General features: G+C 45.5%; 2 protein-coding genes across 7 annotated transcripts in view; both read left to right on the forward strand.

Moving 5' to 3' along the window:
* Positions 1-16,622, forward strand: part of LOC127971099 (microfibril-associated glycoprotein 4) — an 89,943-nt gene that overhangs the window by 12,502 nt on the left and 60,819 nt on the right. The window contains exons 1-6 of one of the 6 annotated variants that reach the window (XM_052573893.1): positions 13,249-13,280; positions 13,360-13,412; positions 13,496-13,702; positions 14,250-14,346; positions 14,480-14,647; positions 14,809-15,252. The exons of 2 other annotated variants lie outside the window; for them this stretch is intronic. In XM_052573893.1, the coding sequence (XP_052429853.1) occupies positions 13,395-13,412; positions 13,496-13,702; positions 14,250-14,346; positions 14,480-14,647; positions 14,809-15,059 (741 nt within the window). In that variant the 5' untranslated portion in view covers positions 13,249-13,280; positions 13,360-13,394 and the 3' untranslated portion in view covers positions 15,060-15,252. Of the gene's footprint in view, positions 1-13,248; positions 13,281-13,359; positions 13,413-13,495; positions 13,703-14,249; positions 14,347-14,479; positions 14,648-14,808; positions 15,253-16,622 lie in introns of those variants that run through there. 3 more of the 6 variants (XM_052573890.1, XM_052573896.1, XM_052573891.1) reach the window with 3 other exon arrangements.
* Positions 1-16,622, forward strand: part of LOC127971250 (microfibril-associated glycoprotein 4-like) — a 70,021-nt gene that overhangs the window by 12,038 nt on the left and 41,361 nt on the right. The gene's annotated exons all lie outside the window — the stretch shown is intronic.

Genomic DNA, 16,622 nt, shown 5'->3' on the forward strand with positions numbered 1-16,622 from the left:
TAACACTGGTTCCCTATCTGTCGGTCACTACGAGTTATGTCGACCGGCAAATGGGGTCTCACTTGGGAGGCCAATCATCTCTGATTTTAAGAGAAAACGCCAATGAAATTGGCAAGTGTATTAACACACCTGAGCCACTCCCCGTGCCAACGGGTATAAATAGGGCGACAGGTGCATCCACTCATTAGATTTTTGCTTCGGAGCCGAGTAGTCGATGAAGAAAATCACTACAAAGCCATCATCTTTGTTTTTGCTTAAACTGTTCCTGGTCGGTGTGACGGCGCGTTACAGCGGTGTCCCTGCGAGACGGCGATTCCCCTGGGCGCTTCGGCTAAAAGAGACAGTTCTAAAACAGCAAATCACGGACGATTCGCGTCTTTTTCAAGATGCCGTTTCGTCCGTGTCCTTCTGGATGCGGTCGTTTCCTGTCTTCGGTTGACGGTCACGAGCGTTGTCTGCAGTGTCTGGGCGTCCAACACGCTGAGGCTGCGCTCGTGGATGATTCATGCGTCTACTGTGGGCGTATGAACATGGCAGCGCTGCGATCGCGTCTCTCACTCCTCAAGGGGAGTGCAGCAGACCCCTCTGTCGCCACCCGTCCCGGTCTCTCTGGCTCGAGCAGAGGGCCGCCGGCTGGCGCTCTGGGAGATCTGAGGATCACAGTGAGAGCTTCTCCGCCGGGCCACGCCCCACGGACCTCTCACTCCTCACGCAGCGACTGTCCCGTGCAGCTGCCGATTGATTCTGCTGGGCCGTCTCATAGTGGTCCCAGCGTGTCTTTCGGTGCGCCGCCCGAAGACCAGATGTCGATTGCTGCATCGGGGGATGGGTTATCGACCTCTGAGGATGAAGGTTCGGCGGGGCTGCCCCCCTCGGGTGTTGTCGCTGCTGCCGAATCGGACTTGGAGTTGTCGGCCATGCTTGCCCGGGCAGCCGTGAGTATCGGACTGGAGGTGACTACACCGCCCAGTCCCGAGCCCTCACGGCTGGATGATTGGTTTCTCGGCGCGGGACGCGGCTCACAACCTCGTTCTGCTCCGGTGCCTTTCTTCCCGGAGGTGCATGAAGAGGTGACGAAGTCGTGGACGGCCCCTTTCACGGCCAGAAGCCGCTCTTCTCCCTCTTCCATCCTCACCACCCTCGATGGCGGGGCAGCCAGGGGGTACGTAGAGGTTCCCCAGGTGGAGAGGGCGGTTGCGGTGCACTTGTGCCCACAAAACGCCGCCACTTGGAGGAATCGTCCGCGCCTCCCGTCCAAGGCCTGTAAGCTGACGGCCGCACTCGCTGCCAAGGCTTACAGTGCTGCGGGCCAAGCTGCCTCTGCCCTGCATGCCATGGCTATCCTGCAGGTACACCAAGCCAAGGCACTCAAAGCCATGCACGAGGGTGGTACCGACCCGGGGTTGATGCAGGAGCTGCGCACGGCGACTGACTTCGCCTTACGGGCAACGAAGGTCACGGCGCGGTCCCTCGGGAAGGCGATGTCCACGCTGGTGGTCCAGGAGCGGCATCTCTGGCTGAACCTGGCTGAGATGAGGGACATGGACAAAGCGCGCTTTCTCGACGCCCCCATCTCCCAGGCAGGCCTGTTCGGCGACACTGTCGAGGACTTTGCCCAGCAGTTCTCGGCGGTACAGAAGCAGACTGAGGCCATTCAGCACATCCTGCCCCGACGTGTCTCTCCGGCTGCCACCGTTCCGTCGCGGGTAGCGCCTCAGCCTGCTCGTCGCCGTGGGCGCCCCCCTGCGTCCTCTACGCCAGCTCCGCCCCGTGCTGAGAGTTCTTCGAGGCCGGCGCGTCGAGCCCCACGCAGGAGAGCTGCGCCCCCCGTGTCACTCCCGGCTGCGAAGTCCCCGAAGAAGTCGCCCAAGCGGCCCTGACATGGGCAACTCGGAGATGCGGAGAACTGCTCTTCAGGAGATGGCGAAGACAGCGCCACTCCTTCCCCCGGAGGAGGGCCGGGTGGAGAATCTTCAGTTTCTGTTTTGTTCTGTTCCGCCACTGGCCGAACGGCAGTCCAGGATGCCCCTGTCTTGCGCGAGGAGATTTCTGTCCTCCTGGCGAAGGATGCAATCGAGCCGGTCCCTCCAGCCGAGATGAGGACGGGGTTTTACAGCCCTTACTTCATCGTGCCCAAGAAAAGCGGTGGCCTTCGACCTATCCTGGATCTGCGAGTCTTGAATCGGGCCCTACACAAGCTCCCGTTCAGGATGTTGACGCAGAAACGCATTATCAAATGCGTCCAGCCCCAGGACTGGTTTGCAGCGATCGACCTGAAAGACGCGTACTTTCATGTCTCTATCCTCCCTCGTCACAGACCGTTCCTGCGCTTTGCTTTCGAGGGTCAGGCATGGCAGTACAAGGTCCTCCCCTTCGGGCTCTCCCTGTCCCCCCGTGTCTTCACGAAGGTCACGGAGGGCGCCCTTGCCCCACTCTGGGAAGTGGGCATCAGGATCCTCAACTATCTCGACGACTGGCTCATTATGGCCCGGTCCCGAGAAGAGTTGTGCGATCACAGGGACTTCGTGCTTCGGCACCTCAGTCAGTTGGGGCTTCAGGTCAACCGGGAGAAGAGCAAGCTCTCCCCTGTGCAGAGAATCTCTTATCTCGGTATGGAGTTAGACTCGGTGAGTATGACGGCACGTCTCACCAGCGAGCGTGCCCACTCAGTGCTGAACTGCCTGAGTTCCTTCAGAGGCAGGACAGTGGTACCGCTGAAACACTTTCAGAGGCTCCTGGGGCATATGGCATCCGCAGCCGCAGTCACGCCGCTCGGGTTGCTTCATATGAGACCACTTCAGCACTGGTTACACTCCCGAGTCCCGAGATGGGCATGGCGCCGCGGTACACATCGTGTCACCATCACACTGATGTGTCGCCGCCTATTCAGTCCTTGGTCGGACCTTGCTTTTCTACGGGCCGGCGTGCCCTTAGAACAAGTGTCCCGGCACGTTGTTGTCACAACAGATGCCTCCAACTCGGGCTGGGGCGCGACATGCAACGGGCAGGCAGCTTCAGGGTCCTGGACAGGACCTCGACTGCTTTGGCACATCAACTGCCTGGAGTTGCTGGCAGTGCATCTAGCTTTGCGACGGTTTCGTCCGCTAGTGCTGGACAAGCACGTGTTGGTCCGCACGGACAACACTGCGGCTGTTTCGTACATCAACCGACAAGGCGGTTTACGATCACGTCGCATGTCTCAACTCGCCCGTCATCTCCTCCTCTGGAGTCAGACGTGGCTCAAGTCGCTGCGCGCTGTCCACATCACGGGGGAGCTCAATCGTGCGGCCGACGCGCTCTCACGACAGCTCACTTTCCCCGGGGAATGGCGACTCCATCCCCAGATGGTCCAGCTGATCTGGAGTCGATTCGGGGAAGCCCAGGTAGACCTGTTTGCTTCCCACGAGTCCTCCCACTGCCAGCTGTACTATTCCCTGTCCCAGGCCCCCCTGGGCACAGATGCACTGGCACACAGCTGGCCTCAGGCTTTACGCAAGTATGCGTTTCCCCCAGTGAGCCTGCTCGCACAGACACTGTGCAAGGTCAGGGAGGACGAGGAACAGGTCCTGTTGGTTGCGCCTTACTGGCCCACCCGGACCTGGTTTTCGGAACTCATGCTCCTCGTGACAGCCCCTCCCTGGCGCATCCCCCTGAGGAGAGACCTTCTCTCTCAGGGGCTTGGCACCATTTGGCACCCGCGTCCAGATCTCTGGAACCTCCATGTGTGGCTTCTAGACGGGACGCGGCAGACCTAAGTGATCTGCCCCCGGCGGTGGTAGACACTATCACTCAGGCTAGAGCCCCTTCTACGAGGCAGGCCTATGCTCTGAAGTGTAGTCTGTTCACGAATTGGTGTTCTTCTCACCGAGAAGACCCCCGGAGATGCCCGGTCAGAGTCGTGCTTTCTTTCCTGCAAGGTAGGCTGGAGCGTGGGCTGTCACCCTCCACCCTGAAGGTGTATGTGGCTGCCATTGCAGCACATCACGATGCAGTGGACGGCCGGTCCCTGGGGAGGCATGACCTGATGGTTAGGTTCCTGAGGGGTGCCAGAAGGTTACATCCTCCTAGGACACCCTTGATTCCCTCCTGGGACCTCTCTATTGTCCTGGCGGGACTTCAGAGGGGTCCTTTTGAGCCGCTGGATTCGCTTGAGCTGAAGTTCCTGTCTCTCAAGACAGCGCTCCTGATCGCGCTCACTTCCATCAAGAGGGTCGGGGACCTCCAAGCATTTTCGGTAAGTGAAGAGTGCCTTGTGTTCGGGCCGGCCTACTCTCATGTTGTCCTGAGACCCCGGCCTGGATACGTGCCCAAGGTTCCCACCACTCCCTTCCGAGACCAGGTGGTGAACCTGCAAGCGCTGCCCCTGGAGGAGGCAGATCCAGCCTTGTCGTTGCTGTGTCCCGTAAGAGCGCTTCGCATATACGTGGACCGCACCCAGAGCTTCAGAAGTTCTGAGCAGCTCCTGGTCTGCTTTGGAGGTCAGCAGAAGGGGAAGGCTGTCTCTAAGCAGAGGTTGGCCCACTGGATAGTGGACGCCATCGCCTTGGCTTACCATTCCCAAGGCGAGCCGTGCCCCCCGGGGGTGAGGGCCCACTCCACACGGAGTGTGGCCTCCTCCTATGCGTTAGCGCACGGCGCCTCTCTGGCAGACATTTGTCGAGCTGCGGGCTGGGCGACACCTAACACCTTTGCGAGGTTTTACAACCTCCGTGTAGAGCCAGTTTCCTCCCGTGTGTTGGGTAACAGGTAATTGGCGGGAAGGGCTGGCTGGGTGTCTCGCTTGCTGCGCCATTCCCCCTAACACGGGGATGTGAGCGCCTTCTTCTCCCAGTAGAGTTCCCCGGTTGGCGTACCCTGGTCGAACATCCTCCAGCACCCTCGGCGTCAGACTTGGCGGAGCAGTCTGTCGCCAGGCCCAGTACTGGCGTTAGCATGCCCGGAGCCGGTCAGCCCCTGTACTGGGCTAGGTGTCCATATGGCTGGGTTCCCTACGGGTAATCCCATGTGTGTATTCTTCCACGGTAAGGTTTCCCTCTTGGCAAACCCGTGTCTTCCCTTGACAGATCGCTCTGTCGGTCTCTTCTGGCAGCCGTTCCATCCCTACTCCAAGGTAGGACCTGCCTCAGAGACCCTTTCCATATGTAGTACTGCCCCCTGGGCCAGTCCATATCGGTATTTCCACATGTCACCTCCCTACGGGTAGGATGTGGTCTCCGTAGTGACCTTTCCTAAAGGCTCGCTTCCCCATTGTCTTGCCAGCTGAAAGAACAAATAGGGAAGATTTGAAGCAATCTTTCACTGAAGGTTGGAATCCCTTCCATTTACTTTATGTGGGCGGAACAGCAGCATGGCCTTCTCCAGCAGCGATGTACTCACCCTTTGGCCCCTTCGGTACCAAGGTCAGTGAATTTGCGCTGGAGCTTTGGGAAGGTTACGACCTTAAGCGTAGCTTTTGTGGCACGCCAAGGCTTGTCAACAATTGCAGCGTCTCAGGGTTGTGACGAGGTTCAGGTTATGGCGTTTTCCAAAGGACCCCATTTGTCGGTCGACATAACTCGTAGTGACCGACAGATAGGGAACGTCTCGGTTACGTACGTAACCCTCGTTCCCTGATGGAGGGAACGGAGACGTTATGTCCCCATGCCACAACCTTGAACCATTCGCTGTTGCCGGGACACGTTCTCGGCTCCTCAGCGTAAAACCTAATGAGTGGATGCACCTGTCGCCCTATTTATACCCGTTGGCACGGGGAGTGGCTCAGGTGTGTTAATCCACTGGCCAATTTCATTGGCGTTTTCTCTTAAAATCAGAGATGATTGGCCTCCCAAGTGAGACCCCATTTGTCGGTCGACATAACGTCTCCGTTCCCTCCATCAGGGAACGAGGGTTACGTACGTAACCGAGACGTTATCTCGCTCTCAGTCATGTAGCTTCTACCGAATGTTTATTGCTGTAGGTACGCAAAACAGAGATGTATACACTATGCCCTCTTCTGGAGACTGGGCAGGATTATGCAAACCCATTTGCTTTTAAAATGGTACACATCAAAATGGCTCTTTCTTTAAACACCCCCCAAACATGTCATATTCCATGTTTTATAATAAATGATCTTTGGGATATTATGCTTGGTGAAAGAGATGCGTTTTTAATCTAGACTTAAACAGAGAGAGTGTGTCTGAACCCCGAACATTATCAGGAAGGCTATTCCAGAGTTTGGGAGCCAAATGTGAAAAAGCTCTACCTCCTTTATTGGACTTTGCTATCCTAGGAACTACCAAAAGTCCAGCGTTTTGTGACCTTAGGGAGAGTGATGGGTTGTAGCGTGGTAGAAGGCTAGGGCCTCATAGGTAAGTAATGATAATTTGTAACTGTAAAATTGGGGTAATATGATCATATTTTCTTGACCTGATAAGGACTCTAGCCGCTGCATTTTGGACTACCTGTAGCTTGTTTATTGAAGAAGCAGGACAACCACCTAGAAGTGCATTACAATAGTTTTTTTTTTTTTTTTGCAGGAAGGAGCTCAATTGAGCTGACACAACTTTTTCAAAAATTTTAGACATAAATGGAAGATTTGAAATAGGCCTATAATTTGCCAGTTCACTAGGATCTAGTTTTGGTTTCTTAATAAGAGGCTTAATAACCGCCAGCTTAAAAGATTTTGGACGTGGGACGTGACCTAAAGATAATGACGAGTTAATTATATTGAGAAGCGGTTCTACAGCTACAGGTAACAACTCTTTCATTAATTTTAAGGGGGTGTGAAATGCTCATTTTCACTCAATATCCTGTTCATCTTGAGTACCTATAGAGTAGTACTGCATCCTTCATAACTCCAAAAAGTCTTTATTTTTATTATATTTATAAGAGAAAGATAGTCTGTACCGATTTTTACCGGAAAAACACGAGCGCCTAGAGGCGTCACGTGTGGGCGGAGCTAAAGAATCACGAGCGCCAGTAGGCTTTTGCGTTGAGAGCGTTTGGAAGCTGTGACACAGATCCAGAGGCTAAAATTTAACAAGAGCAGCATCAGCAACAACAACGTCTCTATGTGGTATGTACTGAAACTGTATATATTTGCTTAGCGGTTTTGGAAAATGACTAAGTTCCACTTTATGTCGTCTTTTTTTTTTTTTTTTTTTTTAAGCTGTACATGTGGAAAGTGCAGTTTGATGACAACATCGCATGTTGTTTACTTGATGTGCTTACGCGCCGATAGCTAAGTTAACAACACAGAGATATTTGAAGCAGTTTTATTCACCGCCTGCGGTTCCAACACACGATCGTGACCCTTTTTCGTTGGGACTGCATTATCCTTAAGAAATAAACGATATGCAAATCCGCCGTCAAACTGGGCCTTGTTTGTAAAACAAGCATCTTCGAAATGCAGGGAACAAACAAAAACACTTGTACAACTCTGTTGATGCTCTGTAAAAATAAACTCCATCCACTGGTCCCTTAATGCTGTTTCTCTTTTGGTAATCTGTGCAGGGTTGTCTTGCCCTGGCAACCAAAAACACTCCTCCTTTTGTGACATTTCGCGACGGACTCGCTCTGATCAGTGAAGTCTGTTGTGCTCTCAGTGCTCTGCTATACGGGAGCGCGCACTCTTCCGGCAGAAGTGCCTTAGGACCCATATAAGGAAATTCCGCTCCATCTAAAGTCACACAGAGCCATACTCGGAAAAAAACTTTCCGAAACTTGTGACAAACCGGAAGGAGTATTTTTGGAACAGAAATACTCCTTCAGACGTACAACTTAATTTTTGAAACTTTGTCCATGTTTATCATGGGAATCCAACTCTTTAACAGTGTAAAAAACTCAGTATGCATGAAATAGCATTTCACCCCCCCTTTAATGGTACAGGATCTAATAAACATGTTGTTGGTTTAGATACAGTGATAAGTTTATTTAGCTCTTCCTGTCCTATGGTTGTAAAGCACTGCAATTTATCTTTGGGTGCGATGGATGAAACTGAAGTGTTAGACGCTGTATAATCTACATTCGCTATTGTATTTCTAATGTTATCTATTTTGTCAGTAAATAAATTCATAAAGTCATTACTATTAAACATTGATGGAATATGTGAATCAGGTGGCGTCTGGTAATTTGTTAATTTAGCCACTATCCTAAATAAAAACCTTGGATTGTTTTGGTTATTTTCAATGAGTTTGTGTATATGCTCTGTGCTAGCTGTTTTTAGAGCCTGTCTATAGCTGGACATACTGCTTTTCCATGCAATTCTAAAAACTTCCAAGTTAGTTTTTCTCCATTGCATTCAATAGTACGAATATCTTTCTTGAGAGAGTGAGTATTAATGTTATACCATGGCACAGTACGTTTTTCTCTAACCTTTTTCAATTTGATAGGGGCAACAGCTTCTAATGTATTAGAGAAAAAAATGCCCATGTTGCCAGTCATTTCATCTAGTTCATGACTATTTTGAAGTACACCTTGACATTGAAGTGGAGATCTCGAAGTCCGGAGGGGGAGAAGGCCTGGCTCGCGTTCTCCGCTGTGGATGCACCCGGGGTCTGTGGTGTCCCGGCACCAGGGTGAAAGACATCTGGGAAGATCGTGTCCTGAGTGCACCGGGCCTGTGCAAAGAAACACACAGAGTAGATGTGGTGGGACTGTTAGCAGCACGCTGTATACTTACCCCTGACTTGTGAGCGTCAACCCGGGATGACTCCAGCGCGGCTCTCCGCTCTCTCAGCTGGACCTGCCTCACCTCCAGGTCTCGAATCTGCTTCTCCACCCCCTCCAGCTCGAGCTGCACCGAATGCAGCTCAAATGTGTCCTCACCTGTAATTAAAGGAGGCGTGATGTCACAACACCTTGCTACTGGGGTTCCTCAAGGCTCAGAACTTGGACCACTTCTCTTCTCCATCTACATGACGTCATTGAGATCTGTCATTCAGAAACATGGCTTTTCTTATCACTGCTACGCTGATGACACCCAACTCTACTTCTCATTCCAACTAGATGACCCAATAGTAGCTGCTCGCATTTCTGCCTGAGTGACATTTCTAGCTGGATGAATGACCATTACCTTCAGCTTAACCTTACAAAGACTGAACTCCTGGTGATTCCAGCTAACCCATTGCTTCATTACAACTTCTCTATACAGCTGGGTTCGTCAACCATAAATCCTACCAGGACAGCCAGAAACCTAGGAGTTGTGATGGATCATCAGTTAAGCTTCACAGACCACATTGCTACAACGACCCGCCCTGCAGATTTGCCTTATACAACATTAGGAACATTAGACCCTTCCTGTCAGAGCAAGCCACCCAACTTCTTGTCCAAGCTCTTGTTCTCTCCAGAATGGACTATTGTAATACCCATGTATGAGGCTTTCCTGCATGTACTGTCAAGCCTCTGCAATTGATCCAGAATGCAGCAGCGAGGGTTGTCTTCAATGAGCCAAAAAAGCTCATGTTACTCCTGCCCAGCTGGTGGAATAACCTCCCAATCTCAATTTGTACAGCTGAGTCTTTACTCATTTTCAAGAAACATCTAAAGACTCATCTTTTTTCACCAGCCCTTAACTAACTTATACTAGTGCTTTTCCTTCTTTTCATAAAAAAAAAAAAAAAAAAAACCTGGCTATGCGTTCTGTTCTAGACTAACTGAGACTTGTTAGAGCACTTGTATACTGTTGTTGTTCTCTTGTTGACCTGACTGCTTCTATTGTTCTCATTTGTAAGTTGCTTTGGATAAAAGCGTCTGCTAAATGATTAAATGTAATGTAAATGTAAAGGTCGACATTCATCCGCCATTAAAGGTGCCATATGCAGACATTGAGGAAAAATATCCATAACATGACGTACACGCATCAAAAGAATGAGAAGAAATAAGGGCGATGATGTCAAGTTATAGTGCTGCAGAGATATCAACCTTAATTAGCATTAGCATTACTAGCCCCGGCCCGACAGGTGTTGTAATACCAGATTCGGCTGTGGGAGGCGGTATGCGGGCAACATAACCACCAGCCAACCTACAATACACGAATAACTCGCAGGGCCTGTGGGTGTGTACTTGAACCTGATGTCAATCATGTGGAAAGTACAGCCCACTACTTTCAGTTCAGAGATGAGAGCGGAAGGATAGCTGAAGCCCTTGGCAAGAGACCAACACCCGCTACAGGGAAACAACCACGCTCGGAATCACAAATCAAATCCAATAAGAATACCAGAGTAAACATCAGCACTGCTTTTAATCGCTGGAGACAACTGATGGACCTGAAAGAAATGAGGTTCGACTCCGAACTTGCAAGTTAGATGCTGTTAGTATTTCGCTAGAAGTTTGTTTTATATGTTTGTGTATTTGTTTTCGGGAAGTTATAACATAGAAATGTATCGAAGGCCTTCTCGATAAACGTGCTAATGTTAGCGATGGCTAACCATAGCTGCGTTTGATAATTAGCTAGCTATAACTTGACGTTACCCATTTTATTATATAGGGCTGTGCATGTCTTTACTCATGTACATCTCATCAGTAAAGATGCTTCTGTAATCAGGAGTATATCTCCAGCACGTGTGTTCAGATCAGGATTGCCAGGTTTTCACAACAAATCCTGCCCAGTTGCTTATCAAAACTAGCCCAATCTCGCTTCCAGAAGGTTCCCCGATAAAACATTGCTTCCCGGGGTTAAAATATAGGTTTTTTTAGCAGGGTTGCCTTGGTATAATTCGCATTTTAGGGGCTAAATATCACGTTATTTGTATTGGGGTCGCTGTGACCAGCGGACATGAAAAACAACCACCACAGACTTGGCAACACTGGTTGGCATTTACTACACAGAGCCGTAATACACTGACAATCTACACAACATCGATGTTAAAATCGCAGGCGATTCTTTGTCGATTTTGAAAGCGATTTTGTGTTAGTTGTCGGTAGACTAAGGCTCTGTGCAGTAACTGCCGCTCCACCTGAACCAGTGTTGCCAAGTCTGCGGTTGTTTTTCATGTCCGCAGTTTGAAGCAGTCCCAATACCAATAACGTGATATTTAGCCCCTAAAATGCTAATTTTACCAGGGAAACCCTTCCCCAAAATTTATATTTTAACCCCGGGAAGCAAGTTTTATCGGGGAACCTCCCGGAAACGCGATTAGGCTAGTTTTGGACTAGTTTTAAGAAGCAACTGGGCAGGATTTGTTGTGAAAACCTGGCAACCCTGATCTGAATGCACATGCTGGAGATATACTTCTAATTACAGGAGCGTCTTTACTGATGAGAGGTGCATGGAAATCGCATTCGATTTTTTGCACAGCCCTATGTATCATAACTAACCTGCTCTGTCTAGTCTGTTAGTCTCCGTGTCCTCTTTGCTTCATGGTTTTTCTGTGCATGAAAAAATTTATGTGTGGCATGAAAGCGTGTGAAAAGAGTCAATTGCGTGTGTCTCACGCTGAATGCTTGAGAGTTGGCACATTAGTTCTCAAGCAGAATAAAGGACAGGTTGATTATTGCTGTTTAGCGTTTGTATTAATCTATGATGTGTCCCTGTTTGCCTACAGGGACATAAAAAAATAAATTAAAAGTGATACGTGGACCAAGGTGTCTGAGATTGTTCATTTTAAGTAAAGGATCCTAATATTTTGTCCAAAACAATATTTAATGAGGTTAAAACAATATTTAACTCATTGTGGTTAGTCTGCACGAGATCAACAAGCTTGTTTGCTTTGCGGCCGCTTTAAATACAAAATAAGCATTCGATCTACGTTAGAGCGTCTGAGCGCTCACAAATCTTTCTGCAGCGTCGTGAGCAGAGTGGCAAGAGCGAATTTTGATGCTCTAGACGCCGGCGGTGTGAACGCACAGTTAGGCTTCGGCTATGGCTGTAGTGTTGTTGTGAAAGTAGGGGCGGAGCATAGAGACTATGCCGTTTCTCGTTTGTTACTCTAGAGTAGACCAATTCACTCTATTGAGGCATACTGCCCCCATCTGGTATGGAATGTGGAGTATGACTTGATTTTTTTTTGCCAAACATTACAGATGGCACCTTTAAAGCAAGTAACAGTGAGTAAAGCAATGGTAATGTGTGTGAATAGAGTATTAGCAATGCAAGCACGGTTAGCAGCAACCACGCTGCTGATGCTAATGAGATCAAAAATAAAACTGAATTCTAAAACAAAATTCTGAATGAATTTTTTTGGTTTGATTGATTCAATAAATAATATATTAAAACATGGATTTGCTGCCACCTACGAGCGATTCTAATGCCATCTTTATCTATCCATGACAGTCCTAAACCAGGACAAATGCATATTCAGCATAATATTAATTAGCATTATTGACCCAAATTACTACATTTCACAAAACGTAACATCTACCATCGTTTTAGATAGAATAGAAAAGGTTTCAATACAAGTATTTCAGTCAAATTTAATGTATGCAGTATTTCAAATCTTTAACTCATGGGGGGAAATCAGCCCATTGCAACAGTAGCCCAATCCCATGAAAAAAATCGCACAACTCTGTATCCAACACGAACTTTAAGAGTCCGATTTCACTCATCTCGGGTTGAGATGAAAGATTTAATGAGAGATGAAATTTGCCACTCAATAGATCCTGAGCTAATACTCACAATTATCTTATTTTGTAAGATGTGGTTCCTTTACAAAGAAATTCTGAAACTGAAAGTGAATGGTGAGCACTCATTCAAAAGAGATTAAAATACTTTGCATATTGATAGGGTCTCCCTGATGCACAAAAATTATATGCAATATTAGAACGTATGCAGGAGCAGGCAGGACTGGACACAAAATTTGCAATAAATGCAATAAATGGTGACTGTAATAGCAAAAGCTGAATCCTGGACATTTTCGGCGATTTAGAAATCCCAGTTTTTGCTGTTTTTTAAGTCCAAAAAGAGGATGTATGGTCACCCTATTTAGTCATCAACATCATGTTAAAGATGTGTCATATCAATCCCCTTAAAGTAAGAAAAGAGTTTTCTTTACTCTTTTTCTTAAGCTGTCTGTTGCAATCAGTTGCATACAATCACTTCACTTTTTTTTATCAACACTTTCAGATGAAATAAATACATTTTTTAATTCCTCTTAAGATGATAAGGCAGGTTGCTCTAAAAAAAATATATGAAATGAACAGAATGGTGTCCTTTTATGGCATCAAACCTCTGACTGTCCTATCAAGATTGTACTTTTTTTTTTTTATTTTTTTTTTATGTCAGATGAAGAGGAGGATCCTGACAATCAGAAACATATTTAAAAACACATTCGTCGGTTGAACACACAAGATTCTGTCCACATACGGTGAGTTTATTCTGGTCATTTTGAAAATGACAGAATGCATTTATTTATTTATTTATTTATTTATTTCAATGTATTTCAGGTGCGTCTGATCCTCTGAGCTGGACGTCTGAAGCGATGATCACTAACATGATTGTGAGTTTCTGTATGTGAGAATGTGAGTGTGATTTTGTCAGACATCGATCATTAGACTCAGATCTTGAGTTTGTGTCTCTCAGGTGTTGCTGTGTTTGTCTGCGCTGTTTCCCGTCTTGATGTGCGCTGAAGAGGTCAAATCAGATTGCTTTCTATCCAGAGACTGCTCTGATGTGTATTCAAGTGGGAAAAATGTCAGTGGTGTGTACACCATCACCTCATTAAATGGACCGGTGCAGGTCTACTGTGAGATGGTCTCTGGTGGAGTAAATGACAGAGGACACTGGACGGTACGCATTTCACTTTGAGCTGATGTTTTATTCTTCTTTCTTTTTATTCTGATCTTTTTTCTAATCTTCAGAAATTGTATTAGCAGGTGCATCTCAGCATGATTCCCATGCAGATAACATATGTAGTTTATAAAAATATTATGGTAACATTGTTTTGAAGTGTTTCTAAAATGTTGAAATGCCTGGTTTTCTGTTATTTAAAGGCTACAAAAAAAAAAAAAAAAACATTTCTTACTATGTTCTACCAACTTTTTAATCTAAAACATAATGTTATTTGATAATAATATTTTATATTCTAAGGAAGGTTTTTTTTCCTCAGATTTCTTGTCATGATTGATATCATTTACATGGTGTGGTACAATTGCATGATAACACATTGCATATTTTATAGTAACATATATTATTATTAAATATTATACAAATTGTAACTCAGTGCTTTCATTTGTGCTCTTCTTCTATCTGGGTATTACATGTTAAATTTAAAAGTTAAATAGATGAATGATGTGAAATGATCATTGTGTGTGAAAGTAATTTCTGAATGTTTCAGGTGTTTCTCAGGCGAATGGACGGCGAGGTGAATTTCTTTAGACCATGGGAGAGTTATAAGAAGGGTTTCGGTAATAAAGAAGGCGAATACTGGCTGGGTGAGTGATTTTTATGATGTTTTGGGCTACAAAAAAAAAAAAAAAAAGAGCACATTGAAAACTTGCAGTATAAATAGAGATTTATATTTGTTCATTGATTTACTAAAAAAGTAACCTTTCATGTTTTCGACAGGTTTGGAGTTTCTTCATGAGCTGACCAACAGATATCAGTATAAACTCAGAATAGATTTGGAGGATTTTGAAGGGAAGAAAGCTTATTCTTTGTACGACTCTTTCTCTGTGGGCTCTGAGGCTACTGGATACAAACTGCAAGTGAGCGGCTTCGTAGACGGAGGAGCAGGTGAAACAAACTACAGATGATTCATTTTGATAATGAATTAGGAATAGAATGTGTTAGACCATGCATAAACTAATTATTATTTTTTTTTAAGTTTAAAAAAAAAAGTAACTTTTTGATGTCGGAATTAAAGTGCTTTTAATAAAAGTTTCTCCTTTCTGCAGGTCAGACTTTTAGTTATCATAATGGAATGAAGTTCTCCACCTTTGACAAAGATAATTCAGGATATAACTGTGCTAAACAGTACATTCAAGGAGGGTTTTGGTACAACGCTTGTGATTATTCAAACCCTACTGGTCTGTATTGGTGGGGGAAAGATGACAACAGTTTGATGAGTGGACCCTTCTGGTACTACTGGAAGAACAGTTATAAATCTCTGAAGGGCGTCACGATGAAGATCAGACGTGTGTTATAGAGCAGGTCTTACAAACGCTTCACTGCAGCTTGTGCACATCCACAACTTCATGCATTCATATGGATCCTTCTTAAAATATGCACAAGAATTAAATCCATTGTCCATAAATAAAAATGTGTTAAAATTGGGTTAATTACTTTTCAGCATGCTTTGTCTGCTTTGATTTTAAGCAATAAAAGTTTATGCAAAGCAATGTGATGTTTTGTGTGTTTTAAGTATTAATCAACCAAGGAGGGCAATGCTCATGTAAGCTTCCTATATGATTTAAAATAGTTTATTCAGAGTTTTTAGGAGTAAATCAAATTTAAGGACCAATTAATGGGAACACAATATGTCAATGTGTTCTCTACACATGCATTTGTGCTCAGAATTATTAACATCATTGGTATATATGATCAAAGAAGGCTGTGAAATCAAGTCGGCATTGTTTGTCAATTTGATATTTTATAAAAAAAATAATAATAAAATAAAGTAAAAAAATCTAACCTTTAATTTAAAAAAAAAAATAAAAAAAATAAAGAATGGGGGGAAATCACATTGGGAAAAAAATAGTTTTCCACAATGGCAACAATTATTGGTACACTTAGAATTTCTTATGATTCAAATATCTCAAGAATATTTCCATTCATATTGGCTTTTTTCTTTATCACACTAGGAGACTAGGAACATGAAATTGTCCAGCCTTGTCTTCCTGTTTCACAGGATTACAAAGATGAGACACACAAAGGCCAAATTCCCTTAATCACTGATCACAAGAAGTAAAATCAAAGAATATATTTCTGATGTGCAGCAAATGATTGTTTAGCATCATACATTTTGAAAGTGGATGTAAGAAAAGAGCTAAAGCATTAAAAATCTCCATTTTCACCATCAGCGCAATAATTAAAGAGTTTTCAATCAACTAAAGATGTTACAAATCTGCGTGGAAGAGTACGTGTGTCTATATTGTCCCAAATGAATGCTGAGGAAGAGAGTTTGAGTGGCCAAAGACTCAAGGATCACAGCTGGAGAATCGCAGAGACTTGCCCCTGATCATATTAAATGATGAAATAAGTAGAGAAATAGACAAATAATAGAGAATGCTAGTGTTAAATACTCTTTTTAATTTTAAATAAAACAAATAGTTAAATAGTAAAATAATAGAGAGGGAGAATATTACAGGAGCAAGTAAAAAACAACAACAAGCAGATAAAATAAAAATTAGCATAGAGAGTGCTAGAGATGTGTTTTCAGCTGTTTCTTGAAAATTCGTTAGAATGCAAAAATGTTTCAAAACAAACATTTAATTTAAATGTAATTTATGCAATATTTTAGACCTTTAACCCACTTGGGAAAATCAATCCATGGCAACAGTTTAAAAGTAACGGAACGACTCCCTGATGTGCCAAAATTATACACAATATTAGAATGTTTAAAGGAGTGGACACGAAAATTGCAGGAGCGAAACACATGTTGCTTGAGAAGGCGACAATGGTCAGAAACTCAGAGGTTGGAAATTCACTCACATGTTGTCCCAAACCTATATTAAATTAATTATTGTACTGAACACAAAATAAGATATTT

The sequence above is a fragment of the Carassius gibelio genome, chromosome B14 (genome assembly GCF_023724105.1).
Source record: "Carassius gibelio isolate Cgi1373 ecotype wild population from Czech Republic chromosome B14, carGib1.2-hapl.c, whole genome shotgun sequence".
NCBI classification, from domain to species: domain Eukaryota; kingdom Metazoa; phylum Chordata; class Actinopteri; order Cypriniformes; family Cyprinidae; genus Carassius; species Carassius gibelio.